General features: G+C 35.6%; 3 protein-coding genes and 1 long non-coding RNA gene across 6 annotated transcripts; 2 read left to right on the forward strand and 2 right to left on the reverse strand.

The window, feature by feature from the left end:
- The first annotated feature begins 861 nt into the window (after positions 1-861).
- On the forward strand, positions 862-3,527 carry LOC121769813 (50S ribosomal protein L6, chloroplastic-like). Its single transcript, XM_042166572.1, has 4 exons — positions 862-952; positions 1,273-1,353; positions 1,474-1,782; positions 3,056-3,527. Exons 2-4 carry the CDS (start codon positions 1,319-1,321, stop codon positions 3,390-3,392), a joined length of 681 nt encoding a protein of 226 aa, XP_042022506.1. The 5' UTR covers positions 862-952; positions 1,273-1,318; the 3' UTR covers positions 3,393-3,527.
- A 520-nt stretch (positions 3,528-4,047) lies between these two features.
- LOC121769731 (probable RNA 3'-terminal phosphate cyclase-like protein) lies at positions 4,048-6,263 on the reverse strand. Its single transcript, XM_042166475.1, has 6 exons — positions 5,905-6,263; positions 5,599-5,748; positions 5,304-5,482; positions 5,029-5,204; positions 4,709-4,916; positions 4,048-4,489 (listed from the first exon to the last, which is right to left on the reverse strand). The coding sequence occupies exons 1-6, from the start codon at positions 6,107-6,109 to the stop codon at positions 4,280-4,282; spliced, it is 1,128 nt and encodes a 375-aa protein (XP_042022409.1). The 5' UTR covers positions 6,110-6,263; the 3' UTR covers positions 4,048-4,279.
- Positions 6,264-9,432: 3,169 nt separating this feature from the next.
- On the reverse strand, positions 9,433-12,427 carry LOC121772534 (probable auxin efflux carrier component 8). Of its 3 annotated transcripts, none has more exons than XM_042169670.1 (7): positions 11,967-12,427; positions 11,319-11,759; positions 10,481-10,655; positions 10,271-10,356; positions 10,005-10,162; positions 9,831-9,907; positions 9,433-9,748 (listed from the first exon to the last, which is right to left on the reverse strand). In XM_042169670.1, the coding sequence occupies exons 1-7, from the start codon at positions 12,052-12,054 to the stop codon at positions 9,682-9,684; spliced, it is 1,092 nt and encodes a 363-aa protein (XP_042025604.1). In that variant the 5' UTR covers positions 12,055-12,427; the 3' UTR covers positions 9,433-9,681. The 3 variants fall into 3 exon arrangements, with proteins under 3 accessions (XP_042025604.1, XP_042025603.1, XP_042025605.1); XM_042169669.1 differs by having other exon boundaries at positions 10,481-10,661; XM_042169671.1 differs by lacking the exon at positions 11,967-12,427 and having other exon boundaries at positions 10,481-10,661; positions 11,319-11,958.
- On the forward strand, positions 10,055-13,914 carry LOC121772535. The gene is made up of 3 exons (XR_006044357.1): positions 10,055-10,185; positions 12,458-12,496; positions 12,727-13,914. It is a non-coding gene; the product is annotated as an uncharacterized LOC121772535 (long non-coding RNA).
- The last annotated feature ends 66 nt before the right edge of the window (positions 13,915-13,980 follow it).

A 13,980-nucleotide genomic window follows, 5' to 3' on the forward strand; every position in this document is an offset into this window, starting at 1 on the left:
GTATTAGAAAAAATAATTGGACGATTTCAATGTATTAGAAAAAATAATTTTTTTATGGGTACAAATATTTTCATAATGCTACTTGTATTTACTATAATAATAGTAATACAAATAGATGTATATATGATTTATTTTTACTCCATAAAACCTAGCACACGAAAAATATCTGCAATACTATTATTGTAGTAATCTGTAGATACAAGACACAATATTACGGAGTATTTTTCTTGTTTTCAGCATATTACTATTTAGAATTTTACTAAAGATTATGTTTGATAGTTTTAGATCTTTGATGGAGTATTATGAATTGTTGATTTTTTGGTTAAAGAGTGACAATACCGTTGAATAGGACAGACAAAGCCAAATTATCAAATAGTAACTTAAAAGTTAAAACTTTGATGAAATAGTTTATTAAATGACATGGCGCACCACAAATACCTATTTCTCTGATATGATTTCTCATCAAAGATATACTAGCTTTTATATTAATAAAAATAATTTGTTGTTTTAGAAAACCATACTAAAAAAATAAAGGAATGTAGTGAATATGCTATCATAATTTTTGTAGAGATTACATAATATTTTAATACTATTAATTAAATGATTATACCAATGAATATCAAGGCCAAAATAAGAAATATATTCCCTTGATACAGTATAATCGATAATTTAGTTCCACAAAAATTAGTCCCTCTTTATTTATTTTTGTAAATTTATCTCTCTATATATCAGACTTATTTGCATTAATAATACCTTGATTATTATTTTCTGTAAATTTTTGAGGAGTATGATAAAATAGGAGTAAATTTCAGTACTATAAAATATTGACATTTGAGTTGCAAAAAAATGAATGAAATATTAGATTAACGAAAATATAACAATCTTATCCCCAATTTCACTGAAATTCTATCCAGAGCTAACTTCTTCTCTCACTCCCTCTCTTCTACCTCTGGTACTCTGCTCTTCTTCTGTGTGCGCGCGCTTGCGCGCTTATTTATGTTCATGTATTTGTTGTTTGTGCTTTCATTTGTTTGTGGTAATTTGAAACTGAAACTGCTCCTTCAATGATGTTCTGAATTGCTTCACAATTAATTGCACATGACATCAGTTTGTTAATTAATTTTCTACTGGCAGATGATAATGATAATTAAATGTAAGATCTTTTGACAATTAGGTTTGCAAGTGTGAGAGATTGAAGACATTTATATTTTCGCCAAGAACTCTTACATTTTTTAGGGATTACATTTTTTGTTCTTTGTTTTTTGGCTACAGGGTATTTCAAATTGTGTAGGTTACTTAAATTAGCTCTAGGAGAGCAATGTCGGCTTCTATCAGTGCTCCTGTGCAGTCGAGGTGAGTGCTAATTATCTTTACATAATCAATGTGTGTGCATATATATGTAGGTTTCATTTTTAGAGTGACTTTGATTTCTGATCATGAGGATTTTGACATGTGTTTTGGCCTCGAAATTAGCTACCTGAGGTGCTCGTTTCTCGGGGATGCAAATAAAATCCGTGTTTCTGGGGCATCTGCACCTCGGGTTGCTGTTGCGAGGAGGACTGTGGAGTGTAAGGAGTCGAGAATTGGAAAGCAACCAATTACAATCCCCTCCAATGTGACTCTAACGATGCACGGGCAATACTTTAAAGCTAAAGGGCCTCTAGGGGAGCTTGATCTCACTTATCCACGAGAGATTATGGTTGACAAGGAGGAATCTGGAGCTCTTAGGGTGAGAAAGACCGTGGAGACAAGAAGAGCCAACCAGATGCACGGATTATTCAGGCATTTCTCTCTACCTTTCTTCATTCTTCCAGCCCCATCTCACCTTTATACTTTCCTGCAATTCTATACATGGTTACTTGTGTTAGATGTCCTGTATTTTTTGGTGCTAAGTTGATAGTCTAGATCTCCGTGAAGAAAATAGGAGTAAACTGTATTAGATTTACTCTATTTTTGGTGCTAAGTTGCTAGTCTAGATCTCCTTCAACAAAATAGGAGTGAACTGAGAAGATTTCTTTATTGCTGTCTATTTTTATTTTTCGATATGGCTAGAACAGCAAAAGATGGAATTTTAAAATGTATTCAACCATACATTTCAAAAGATTGAGGATTGATGACCTTTTCTGGTAGGCTGATGCTCTTCTTTTATTTTCCTGACAGTCATTGTGGATTTTGCTTAATAAATGGAATTTACAGTTTAGCAGTTTAGCTCAACTCAAACCAGTGAAAATTAAACTTCTACATAATCCCTTTGATCTTGCACTTAATTTGCTTTATCAACATACATTTTGATATCAATAGGAGTATATGATAACTAAATGATATACTAGTATCTATTTCCTATTTTTCAGTGCATGTCAAAGTTCAAACTACGTCCACTCTAAATTCTCTAATATTATTACACAGAGATCAAGCTGTGTGTGCCTTCTTCTCTCCCTGGGTTATTTCCATTCCTTTTCTTTTCTTGGGTGGAGTGGCTTTCTCATGACTATGGATTGGTTAGATAACCTTTTTAGGGTAGAAAAACATGCCATATACATGATGATTCATGACATTGTGCACCAGCTTATCAGAATTTAAATTACGAAAACAAAGACATTGCAAATTTATTTTAGTTCCTTCAGTTTCTTGCATCATGTGTAGCATTTCCTCACCACTTTAGTCAGCCTTCAAAAACTGTATGGTACAAAAAGGTCGCATAACACCTGTTAAAATCCTCCTTTTTTCTTTTTCTATGCTATTGAATAGCTTAGGGGTTATAGACTACATAATTTGCTGCATGTGTGAAACCAAACATAATCAGAACTGCAGCCTAAACTTGTTAAGAAAATCCATTCTAAAATGTGAGTTATGATACATAATACCTGTATTGCAAATTTTCATGTTGTAGCCCTTCCCTTAGAGAATTTTATATTTCTAATGCAATACTATATCTGAATGTGGGATTTTTGAACAATGCTGATTTCTCACATGAGATTATACTTCCTCCTAAATCTCTATATGGAGGTTGGATTATAACTCTATATCTCATTTGTTATCTTGATCATCTCCTCAGGACCCTAACTGACAACATTGTGGTGGGTGTTTCCAAAGGATTCGAGAAGAAACTCCAACTGATAGGGACGGGGTATCGTGCTACAGTCGAAGGGAAAGACATAGTTCTCAATCTCGGTTTCTCTCATCCAGTGAGGATGGCAATCCCCCCTGGCCTGCAGGTGAAGGTGGAAGAGAACACTAGAATTACTGTGAGTGGGTATGACAAATCTGAAATCGGCCAGTTTGCTGCGTCGATTAGGAAGTGGAGACCTCCGGAGCCATACAAGGGTAAAGGAGTGAAATATGCTGATGAAGTAGTAAGAAGAAAAGAGGGCAAAGCAGGCAAGAAGAAATAAATGGGTTGTTTTTCATGTGATCTTGTCTTGTCTATATGATTTTGGAGGATGTTCGTGAACGTTGTTGTTGATTCAACGCGGCTGTAAGAACTAATTTATCAAATGTAGCAATTCATTTTGATTCCCTGCTTTTAATCATCATAGAACTTCGAGTTATTGTTGTATCGTTGATTCTCTTTTACATTCACAAGCAAGAAATAAAAGCTTGGATTTCAAAATACATCCCAATATTAAGAGTGAGGTCCCCCGTCTCCAACAACAGATCGTCGTTCTTCCAGAACCCCAACTACAACCGGATGTCACGAAATGGGCCAACAGTCAAGCTCATCATCCAGTAACCTCCTTCATAACCCAAATTACCGAATCACCAACAGCTCGTCGTTCTTCCAGAACCCCAACTACAACCGGATGTCACGAAATGGGCCAACAGTCAAGCTCATCATCCAGTAACCTCCTTCATAACCCAAATTACCGAATCACCAACAGCTCGTCGTTCTTCCAGAACCCCAACTACAACCGGGTGTCACGAAATGGGCCAACAGTCTAGCTCATCATCCAGTAACCTCCTTCATAACCCAAATTACCGAATCACCATACACAATGAGGTCAACTTGTTTCGGTTTGATAGTCGTTTAAAATAAATAAAATTAAAAAATTAGTTCTGAATTATGATGTAATTTGCAAGTTAATAGAATGTCTTAAACTGGTCCCCAAATAAAACATTCTAAGCACAATAACAAAATCAACTGTGAATTCACTATAAAAACTGGAAGGAACAAAATCATCAAAATTTTCTAACCGCGATGCTACAAGACACAGTAATTGATTGTGTGGTTCTGATACAAGAATAACTTCAGGCAACCTTGGCAAAGAAAAATGGTGACGTCTCAGGACGCCTTCCTTGAAAGATTCTTGAGACCGCATCCAACACACTTGAGAATGACCGTATTCGTTGCAGGATCAGGCTTTATACTAAACTTCACTTTGAGAAAATCAGAGATATGCCTGAGAACTTCTATCCCATAAGGTGAGAGCTTCCCAACACGAACCTTTGACACATCGGGAGGGCACAATGCACAAAGGAGAAACAACAAACCCTGAAAAAGCAGATGAGTGCACATTGTGACAATAGTAATGTGCACAAAGAAAGCATCTCGATAACACTTTAACTTATGCATATAGCATACTTCACATGAAATTGAAGGAAATTGGATAAGCCTAATCCTCTTTCAATAATCTTACTTTATTAAGGCAAATATCCTCAATCAATAAGCTACTTAGAATTTGATTTCAATTAAACCGAATGGGATACAAACCTGATGAGTCGAATCAACGACTCCCCCCTGCTCGATCTCAGCCAACAGGGTCGCTGCAATCTTCTCACCGATGTCTCCTGGAGGACTCAATTCTTTCTTCTCCTCAAATTCATCCTCCTCCTCTCCCCCACGGTAGACTGCTGTATCAGCAGAAATGCAGCAGCCTGATGTGGTCTCAGCAACCAGAGTAATTCCGTATCCAGGGGACCTACAAACAAAGAAAAGTTCCCCAAGGATAGATATTAAGCAGCAATATCACTAAAGCACCATAACACAGCCCTAACAAATGATATTTTGAAGAATGCAATGAATAAACATACTCTCCAGCTTGCACTCCCGCTTTGTGGTCAGTGTATATGTGAACATCTGGAAGCAAACGATTGAAAATGCCACGAGCTTTATGCAGCATTTCATTCTCAAACTGAGACGATACTCTAGCTGAAAAGGAGTATCCTCTGATCCTCCTCACCAAGCCCTCATCAATCCAAATAGCTGCCTATTCGATGTCAAATGAGCAAGACATTAACAATTGGGTTTCATAGAGCAGTGCGGAAATGTGTTTATACGATAAACAAAAAAGTATGAGAGTATTTACTTCCAGTTCTTTCACAATCGGAACAGAAAGAATAACTTCTCCGCCACCTTTAGGAGGAACTCCCCGGTTCACGATTTTCAATTCGAGCCCTTCAGGAGGTACACCAAACTGCTTCAGTATAGGTAGTGTAGTTTTTTGAAAAGTGTCCACAGATGGATCCTTGGAATCATTTGTAATACCTAAAAATTTCAGGTAAATCTTAATCCAATGGAACAGAAGCTCTTCATTTTATTGGCAATTTGAACAAAGCAAGAAAAGCACCATTCATTCCCAATCAGCTAGAAAATAAAATTACCTTTAAGCTTAATAGTGAGGGGCTTCTTCCCAAACAAACCTAACACAATCAGTGGCTCCAAGAAATACCCAATCGACCGCAACGTGCCGCAATCGTGAACCAAATGCCTCCCGCCCATCACAATCCCTGGCTTGTACTTGAACTTTGTACCTTGACTCCCAAAATCAAACAACCACAATTACAATTGTTTCCAGCTACAACATATCTAGCTAAACTTATGATAAAACAACAGCAGAAACAATAATAATACTAGTTATTATTATCAATCAATAAGTGAACAGTTAGAAATTTGATTTTTCCAATTACCGGTTTCGTTGATTTCGACGGAGCAGTCGTCGGAAACTTCCTCCAGGAGGCGGAGGAACGACAACTCGTACGGGCGGAGGCCGGGAAGCGTTTCCTCGGCTCGTATGTCTTCGATTATAATCGGTGTGGATGATAGCGTCGAGAGGAGGAGGCGCAGCCTCATGTTCTGGCTGCCTTTCAGCTGCTTGTACTGAATTTTCCCCATTTTCGCACAAGCTGAATTAACTCCCAAACGCGGCTGCGGATTCTAGAGTCCTTCAATTTGCTGAAGCGCGGTGGTTGTTTCGTCGGCTCGATGCTAAGCGCCGCCGTAGGTGGTAGAGAGAGAGAGAGAGAGAGAGAGCCAGGGTTTTACTAGGTTTTTCATTCGTACAACATAAAATCACTATATAATATATTTACGTAATAAAAATATAGTAATAGCAAAAAAGCATACATCCTTATAAATTCCTTTAAATAAATACTAATAGGCACATTAATTTGAACATGAATCACTAAAAATTAGAATATACCTAATAAAAATATAGTCCTAATCAAGTTGTAACTTGCATAATATACTTGCATAAACTATTTTTTATTAATAAAATTTATTCGTTTTATTAGGTATATTCTAATTTGCTCATTGTACCTTTAATATCGATTAGTCTGTATATAATATTGTTACTTTATTAGGACTTGTATTTTTATTTATATATAGTAAATAAGAGTAAAATATAGTTTCATGATCACTAAAAATCTCCTAATCTCATAGTATATAGTAATAAGAGTAAAATATAGTAAAATCAATATGAAGATAGTGAGCAAGAACTAAAACCAAAAATGCAGGATGAAAACTCCCCTGATTATAATTCTTTCTTCTTATTTGATGTGTACATGATGACATGGGCTCTTATTTCATGTTATTAGTTTCTTTCGGGTTTTCAATGATTTTAAGTAGTATTTGTTTTTTTAAGATTCCACAATTTTTGTCTATTTTGAGCCTAAACACCGATTAACCACTGATAATACTAGTTTTTCAATGAATCTTATATTGTTTTTCCTAATTTCCCACAAATTTTGGTGATTTTGAGCCTAAAAATCATTAAATCCGAAACCGCTGATTTCTAGTTCAAAAATATTGAAATTTGAAACCAAAACCGAACATCGACAATCCAGTTAGTTTGTCAAGACCAGTTATAATTTTAAACGAGAACCATCAGTAGTCAAGTTCTAGACCAAACCAACTGTTCTTGTTTACCAAGAGTTTTCTTATTGTTCTTATCAGTAGTATTATCATCCTTTTCCTATTTCCTTTCCTCCATTTTCTTTCTTCAATATCAAAAGAGAAACGAAATAGTGCAGGTTGCTAGCATATTGATTTGCTTACTAGTTTCACATAGAAATTCAATGAGGGGCAAGACCAGAAGATAGAGATATTGGGTGCAGAAAACTTTTGAGTCAAATCCGATGAGAAAAGGATAAATGTTCTAACACATATTAAGTGATAGAAATATAAACTTGGGAAAAGTAAGCTGAAGCCTAGACTATTGCTAGAAGTCTATCAAAACAAGCCGCCAAACTAAGCAGGTTTTCGGCCACCACATCGCACCTAAAACTCCTCAGTTCAAATCCAATCTTTAACAAGGACAGAATCTCCCACTTAATAAGGCTTCAGGGCCAAAGCCAACCCAACCCAAACTTGGCACTCTTGTCGATGGACTTGGTGTCCACCTCAGCTGATAGAGTGATGAGCTACTTGGGACGCCATTCGTGCTGGATCAGACCACTAGCCTTGCCAGAGTTGTTCAGACAAGCCTTTGCAAGGGTCCAATGGGTCCAGCGCGTGTTGTGTCCCAACAGTAATTGTGTTCTCGTTGCTTGAGAAGCTGTGAGTCACCTCAGCACCAACAACAGTGTTGCTCACTATGTGGTAGTAGGATGCGCTCAAGGTGTCAAACTTGTCATTCCTAAAGCAAGAAAATGCAATTTGTTTAAACACGCAAGAAAAGGTCATTGGTGAGCACACAACAAAAGAAAAAAGAAATTAAAAGGCCCGCAAGGGCGTAGCGCAGTTAGCATACGAGGGCAAATCTTGCTGCAAAAAAAGAAATTAAAAACATACAGTGTCAGAGCAGCAATCAGATCAGAATTCGTGAATTAACTTTGTTGGTGCAAATCACCAAATCCGATGTTAAATTAGTGCACACATGTAAAATTTAGTGATGTCAATAATAGTGACATAAATACTTATTAATAGTATAACACGGCGGATGCGGGGATGCGGACGATTAAACGACATATTTTAAATTAAAGAAACTAAAATACATAAAAAAATAAAATAAAACAAATTTAGTTAAACGTGATAATCTGAAACTTCGTGATTTATTATGTTAAAAATTGTATAAGACAAACCAATTGATCATATTTCATACTTTTATAGTTATGTGATAAAATTTTTAAAAGGCTACAACCAAAGCCTAAATTATTGATTTATTTTGACGTAGAGCGATTACCGCTGAGCTTTAAACAACTTTTAAAAAGGAACGCGACTTTAACTGCAAGCTTGATGCTCTCAATTCAGTCCACGCCTCTGCTTCTCTCTCCCGCGCGCGCGGAATTTGCAGTAAGATTCATGTGAATATTGCCTTTCAGTCGTGTTGAATGATCCTGCTTCTACTTTGTACAGTGCATACGTTTTCCCCTGCTGAAGTTAACATTCAAAAAAATAATCTGTTTGTCTGAATCTTAAGCTGCATTTTGACGTGTTGGTGTAGGTTCTATTGTTCTTATACACACTTGTTACTCTTGTTATAATGATTGTTTAATTGTGCTTGGTTTACTCAATTTCTGTTTCCATTAGGCTATGCGTAGAAAGCATTTGAAGAAGGAATGCTGATTTGAACCTGTGCAATTCATGAATTCAATTTGAGGTGGACGATCAATGTATCCAAGTATTTTTTTAAAAAGCGAGGTTGTGGCTGGCTACCATTTCACTGGAAGTACTTAGTTGTTTGAGTCGTGATGAGACATGCTTATTGCTTAAGTCTGAAACCATGACTATGTTCTGTGGTGCACTATCATTCCGAAAAAATTTGGGCACTAGGCCTCCATTTTTTTTCTGAACCTTGAAATGAGTGATTTAGGCACTTGCATAGAGTTGTTTGTTTGAGAATTTGGAGAATTGGGAGTTGCGGAATCAACAGAATACGGTAATAGTTAAAATAATGTTTGTCTAGAATGTTGACTTTAGATAAATATCGTATTCGAAACTTGAAATAGTTGTGGGGATTTTAATATGGAGACATTATTTGCTGTGATTTTAATATCGTGTCTGGAAAATGAGATTTAGAACTGGCATTTTTTGTAAGTTCTGTAAACAAACATATAGTGGAACTTGGAGTTCTAAATTGAATACTAAAGTTCTAAAACAAAATCTCAGTAAGTTGAATTGTTTGCACCAAATATGTGCTCCATTCATACAATCAGAAGCAGTTTTAAGTTTCTGTTATCCATTTTTCTCTATTTTCAAATTCTTGGTGCTATTCTACATGTTAAATGACATTTTGATGAATGAATAAAATGATGTTCATGAACATATTTCTTTTCCTCGAGTCTCTGATTTTGTTCTACAATCAGTTCTTTATTTAGTGTTTTTTACATATATGTTTGCTGCTAATCAACCTAAAACCTATTCTGCATTGATCAACCAAATATAGCTACAAATAAATGACACTCAACTATAGATTTGTTCCAAATGCATTTGAAATAATTCTCCCTAGTTGCCAGCAATACCTTTCTTTATAAATCCAGCAGGAAGTAGTATGCTAATCCAATTGGAACAGCGATGAGCAAGCCAAATATAACCCTATAGGGAAAATAAACAGTTTCTGAAAATTTTCTTGTTTTTGAGTTGGTAACAATTACTGAAAAGTGAAAATATTGAATACCCGGTGCTTAGTATAGCTGGATGTAGATTATACTCCTTTGCAAACACAAACGGAACTATCCCCTGAGGGAGAGCGGCCTGCATCATGTTTATAAATTCTTCTGCTAAGTTTTAACATTGAATAAAGAATAATTCTCAGGTACTGATATGAGTAGAGACAGTGATACTTACGCACCTGCACAATTGCAACTTTAAGTAATGTTCCTCTTAATCCAAGTGCTAATGAGGGCACGGACATGAGCAATGGGCCTACTAGAAACTTCATCGCCATGGCTAATACTGCTTTTCTGGTACCACAGGCAATCACTCTGGGTTGTGAAGCCATGAATAGGCCTGACCAGAAAAAGATTAAAGAGGTAGAAGGAATTCCCTTAAGCGTATGAGTGTGTTTTTGTGTGCATGAACGGCATCTGATAGAAGTAAAACTTTAAACATGCATACCTAAGCTGAACATAGCCATTCCAAGTCCTCCATCTGACAATAGTGTAACTGAATTTTCAATTATTTTAGGCAATTTTACTTCCCACCTGCACATAATGACAGTCACAATGTGAGACTCACAATTGATCCATGGTGTTCTGGGATAGTCGAACTCTTTACCACCAATCGGTTACAACAGCCAATAGTCTGCATGAGTTTTGTTTGTATTACCTGAAATGTATGCATGCCCATATAATGCCAACAAAGGTGGCATATGTATTGGGATTTCTGATGAGCTTCTTTCCTACTGTTGAGATAATAATTTTTATGTTTCTTTTCCTCAGATCTTTGATTCCTTCATCTTTCTCGTCTACATTCATTGCTTCTGCTCTTTGCGGGCTCTCCACTGCTCCTTCAAAGAGATGTTCACATTTATTAAATCAAAGTAATTGGCAGAAAAAGTAGCTCAATTAAAATATTTTCACCGTAGTAACATTCATGCAGCATTATTTAGTTTATGGCCGTGAAACTTTGAAATCTTAGTAAGCAAAGAAAACATGACAAATTCAGGTGGGTTTTAGCTCTCTGTTCCTGGGGAAGGGATTAAATGGGTGGAACCAATCCTGCAGATAAAATTAATGGATTTAGTAATATCTGTCATTGACTGGTCTGTTACATAGGCTGCTTGGCCAAGTATTTTAATTGGAGACTTGATTTTCTGCTTTCATTCAAATCTGTGCCTATTTCTATTTGTTCTACCTTGTCTTTGCTCCTTATAATGTTTATTGATTTACTTCTTCTAGACTATAGAGAATGATATTTTCATCTTTAATGGAGCTGACCAAATTCTTCCAGACTTGTTTGAGTATTCATATGTTGCAAGTGTAAATAACATTGGAGGAGGCAAAACTTAAAGTAGTAGGGCCCAAAAAATTTAGCAATCTTTAAGAATGAAGAAACTGACAACTAGCTATTTGGAAGATAACTGTTGATGGAGGGAGCATATAATAGAAGCTAGATGAGTCTAAAAGTAAAAAATTAATTATTAACATAAACTCTCCATGCATACCTGTTACTTCTGAAGATGATGTTGCATTGATGGATTCCTCTGTAGCATTAATCTCAAAAAGAACTAACAGAAGGTTGTACCAAATAAGGCTTTGTAATACAACTATCTGGGCCAGGAGGGTTGATGCTTCTTTCCCATACATAGCCTCTATCAGTGGGAGTCCTAATATCAATGTATTAGGCAATGTCGACAAGGAGAGACCCGTTATCACCCAACTCAGGCTCCCTCTGGATCTTATTTTGGCTATTGCAGCCAGTATGATGAGAGCAAGAAACTTTTGAAGGAAATCAGCAGATACCAGTTTCAGGTTCATCTTATAAGGATTGTTTGATGAGATTACCTTGAAAGATAAAAGGGGGATTGAAAAATTTGCAACAAATTTGTTGATGCCGGAACACTGATCTGGTGTAAATAGTTTCCACCATTTTATCGACAGCAACGCTGCAATCATAGCGACATAGAGGGGGATTATTGATGCAATAACATGGTAGACATCAGTCAGGGTGATCATTGCTTTTTTTTATTTGTTGGAAGTGGTGAATTGCTTCCTTTTTTTCATGCTCTGGAGATATATATGTGATGAGATTTTATATGCTTATGTTGATGCGATGCCTGATTATTGAAGGAAAAGGTGGCAGATTAGATTACCTCTTTTCAGAGAATCTTCCTCGAGTGATATTTCATATGCACAATATGCACAAGTTTCTCTGCAGATGTAACTTTCTAATTCCATCATTAATCATTTTAATAGGGCTAATCTCGAATAGATTTTGATTAACAGTCAGTCCATTGCAATCATCCTGATTCATAAAGTTGATTCCAGTTTTCTTCTTGTGGTTAGATCCTTTCTACCATCTTCGTTTAAAGCCTAGCAATCCTAGATTATAGGCATAGCGTGGAATATATAAAGGAAAGTAAAAATTCCTTGATTGGTGATGGTTCTCCTCCTTAGTTTAACTTTCCGTTCCAATTTTATTAGCCAATCAGCTCTTGAAAATATATATTGCATCAAGTTCAATTTGTTTGATTTAAACTGTTTTTCTCTTTGCTTTTTTTTCTTGCTGAACCATGTTATTTACTTTCCTCATATAAAACTATCATCTGTCAAATCGAACCTTAATCTTGAGCATTTGTGTCAGATCTTCGATGGAGGAATAAAGAAGTGCATTGCAAGAGAAGTAAGTTAAATCTTGAGTAACAACTACAGTGAAGAAAGAATTTTGCTATTTATGTTAAAAGTGTGAGAATAAGTGTTCTAGAGAACTGCTATAAAGCTTGAAATTTTGCCAGAAAAATAAAAGGTCATGGCGTTTCTTCTTCAAGCTCCCTTTTTCTTTTTCAGTTAAATTTTTGTGTTTACTATCTAGATTTGAGGTTGATTACTCATAACCACTTGGGCTTGGACCAGGGTTTGGAATCTTGCAAAGTTAGTGAATCTATCCGATCACTCGGCCTAGGTTGCTGTTGAGCGTCGACAAGTGGGCCATTGGTAAGAAATTTTCAGCTCAAATTTGTTCGAATTCTTTAATATGCTTTCAGAGATATCAGACAGATGGGGCCATTACTATTATTATTTTTATTTATTCTTGTTTTTATTCCCTAGGAACAAAGAATGTCGACCTTTTTTTCCACTTACTATTATAACTATTGAAATAAGCTGTGAGTTTTGTAGGGATGGTGTATTTATCAATCTCTAATTTTGATAACACATGGAATTATTCCGAGGTCATCTGTCGCAGAATGGCATATACTGTGAGGTAAGGAAACATAAAATCAAACACTATTTGCAAATTAGGACTATTGGTAATGTTTTATCTTGATATTTGTTACAAATGCATATTTATATGTTGGCGTTGACAATAACCAATTTCAAAGATTAAATAATATAGGAAATCTAGGAAAAGTTTAGGTGGTTGAGTGTGGTTTCAATACGTGTGCTTTTCTCCCTTTTCTTTCTAGTGAGTATTTCATTTTCTATCAATTTGCTCCGCATGAAATATCTTTTGTCAAAAGAATAAGTGAGGCCAAATTCAATAAAGAGTATATATAAGGGTATGCAATTATTTTAGCACTTAATTTCAATTTGAAGCTAACTAAATGTTAAGTGGAATTTATAATATCTTTTTCTCTTAAGAATAGTAAACGTTTTGAATGCAACCTAGGGGGTTTATCTACGTGCTCAATATCTTCATTAGTTTTAAGTGTTCATGTGAAATATTACTAGTTATTTTTATTAATTATTATAGAATGCATGTGTATACATTTCCATACTTGATTATACTAAGAAGTAAGGAATATTTTAATTTTGTCGCCTGACTACCTTTTGTTGAGCTCTCTTTATTTCATGTTATTAGTATATATAGGTACCTAATTATCCTAGAATATAGCTTAAGATCAGCAGCTTGGCACATTTGATTTCTTTTCGTAAAGGTATCTCTATTAGCTAGAGTGACGACTCATCCTCACCTGCCGACCCATATATTTATGTTTTTATATACTACTACTGTGCGTTAGCGTTACATCAATACATAAGCTTGGTTTCATTTTAATTACCCAAGTAATTTCCACTATCTCTGGACTCTGGATATTGTATATCAAATTGATAAATATTACTCCTATTATATTGAATAAATCTGGTTTGTTTTTCAAAATTTAATTTTTT

Source organism: Salvia splendens, chromosome 16, assembly GCF_004379255.2.
Source record: "Salvia splendens isolate huo1 chromosome 16, SspV2, whole genome shotgun sequence".
NCBI lineage: Eukaryota > Viridiplantae > Streptophyta > Magnoliopsida > Lamiales > Lamiaceae > Salvia > Salvia splendens.

Excerpts from the sequence above, each read along its gene's own strand:
- LOC121769813 (XM_042166572.1), top strand. The coding sequence starts at position 1,319 with ATGTCGGCTTCTATCAGTGCTCCTGTGCAGTCGAG. Across the intron at positions 1,354-1,473 it reads AGTGCTCCTGTGCAGTCGAG|CTACCTGAGGTGCTCGTTTC; the intron begins GTGAGTGCTAAT and ends CCTCGAAATTAG. Across the intron at positions 1,783-3,055 it reads CAGATGCACGGATTATTCAG|GACCCTAACTGACAACATTG; the intron begins GCATTTCTCTCT and ends TCATCTCCTCAG.
- LOC121772534 (XM_042169669.1), bottom strand. The coding sequence starts at position 12,054 with ATGATGGAATTAGAAAGTTACATCTGCAGAGAAACTTGTGCATATTGT. Across the intron at positions 10,662-11,318 it reads ATCATCTTCAGAAGTAACAG|GAGCAGTGGAGAGCCCGCAA; the intron begins GTATGCATGGAG and ends ATCTCTTTGAAG. Across the intron at positions 10,163-10,270 it reads AATGGCTATGTTCAGCTTAG|GCCTATTCATGGCTTCACAA; the intron begins GTATGCATGTTT and ends TTTTCTGGTCAG.
- LOC121769731 (XM_042166475.1), bottom strand. The coding sequence starts at position 6,109 with ATGGGGAAAATTCAGTACAAGCAGCTGAAAGGCAGCCAGAACATGAGG. Across the intron at positions 5,483-5,598 it reads CCTCACTATTAAGCTTAAAG|GTATTACAAATGATTCCAAG; the intron begins GTAATTTTATTT and ends TGAAATTTTTAG. Across the intron at positions 4,917-5,028 it reads GCGGGAGTGCAAGCTGGAGA|GTCCCCTGGATACGGAATTA; the intron begins GTATGTTTATTC and ends CTTTGTTTGTAG.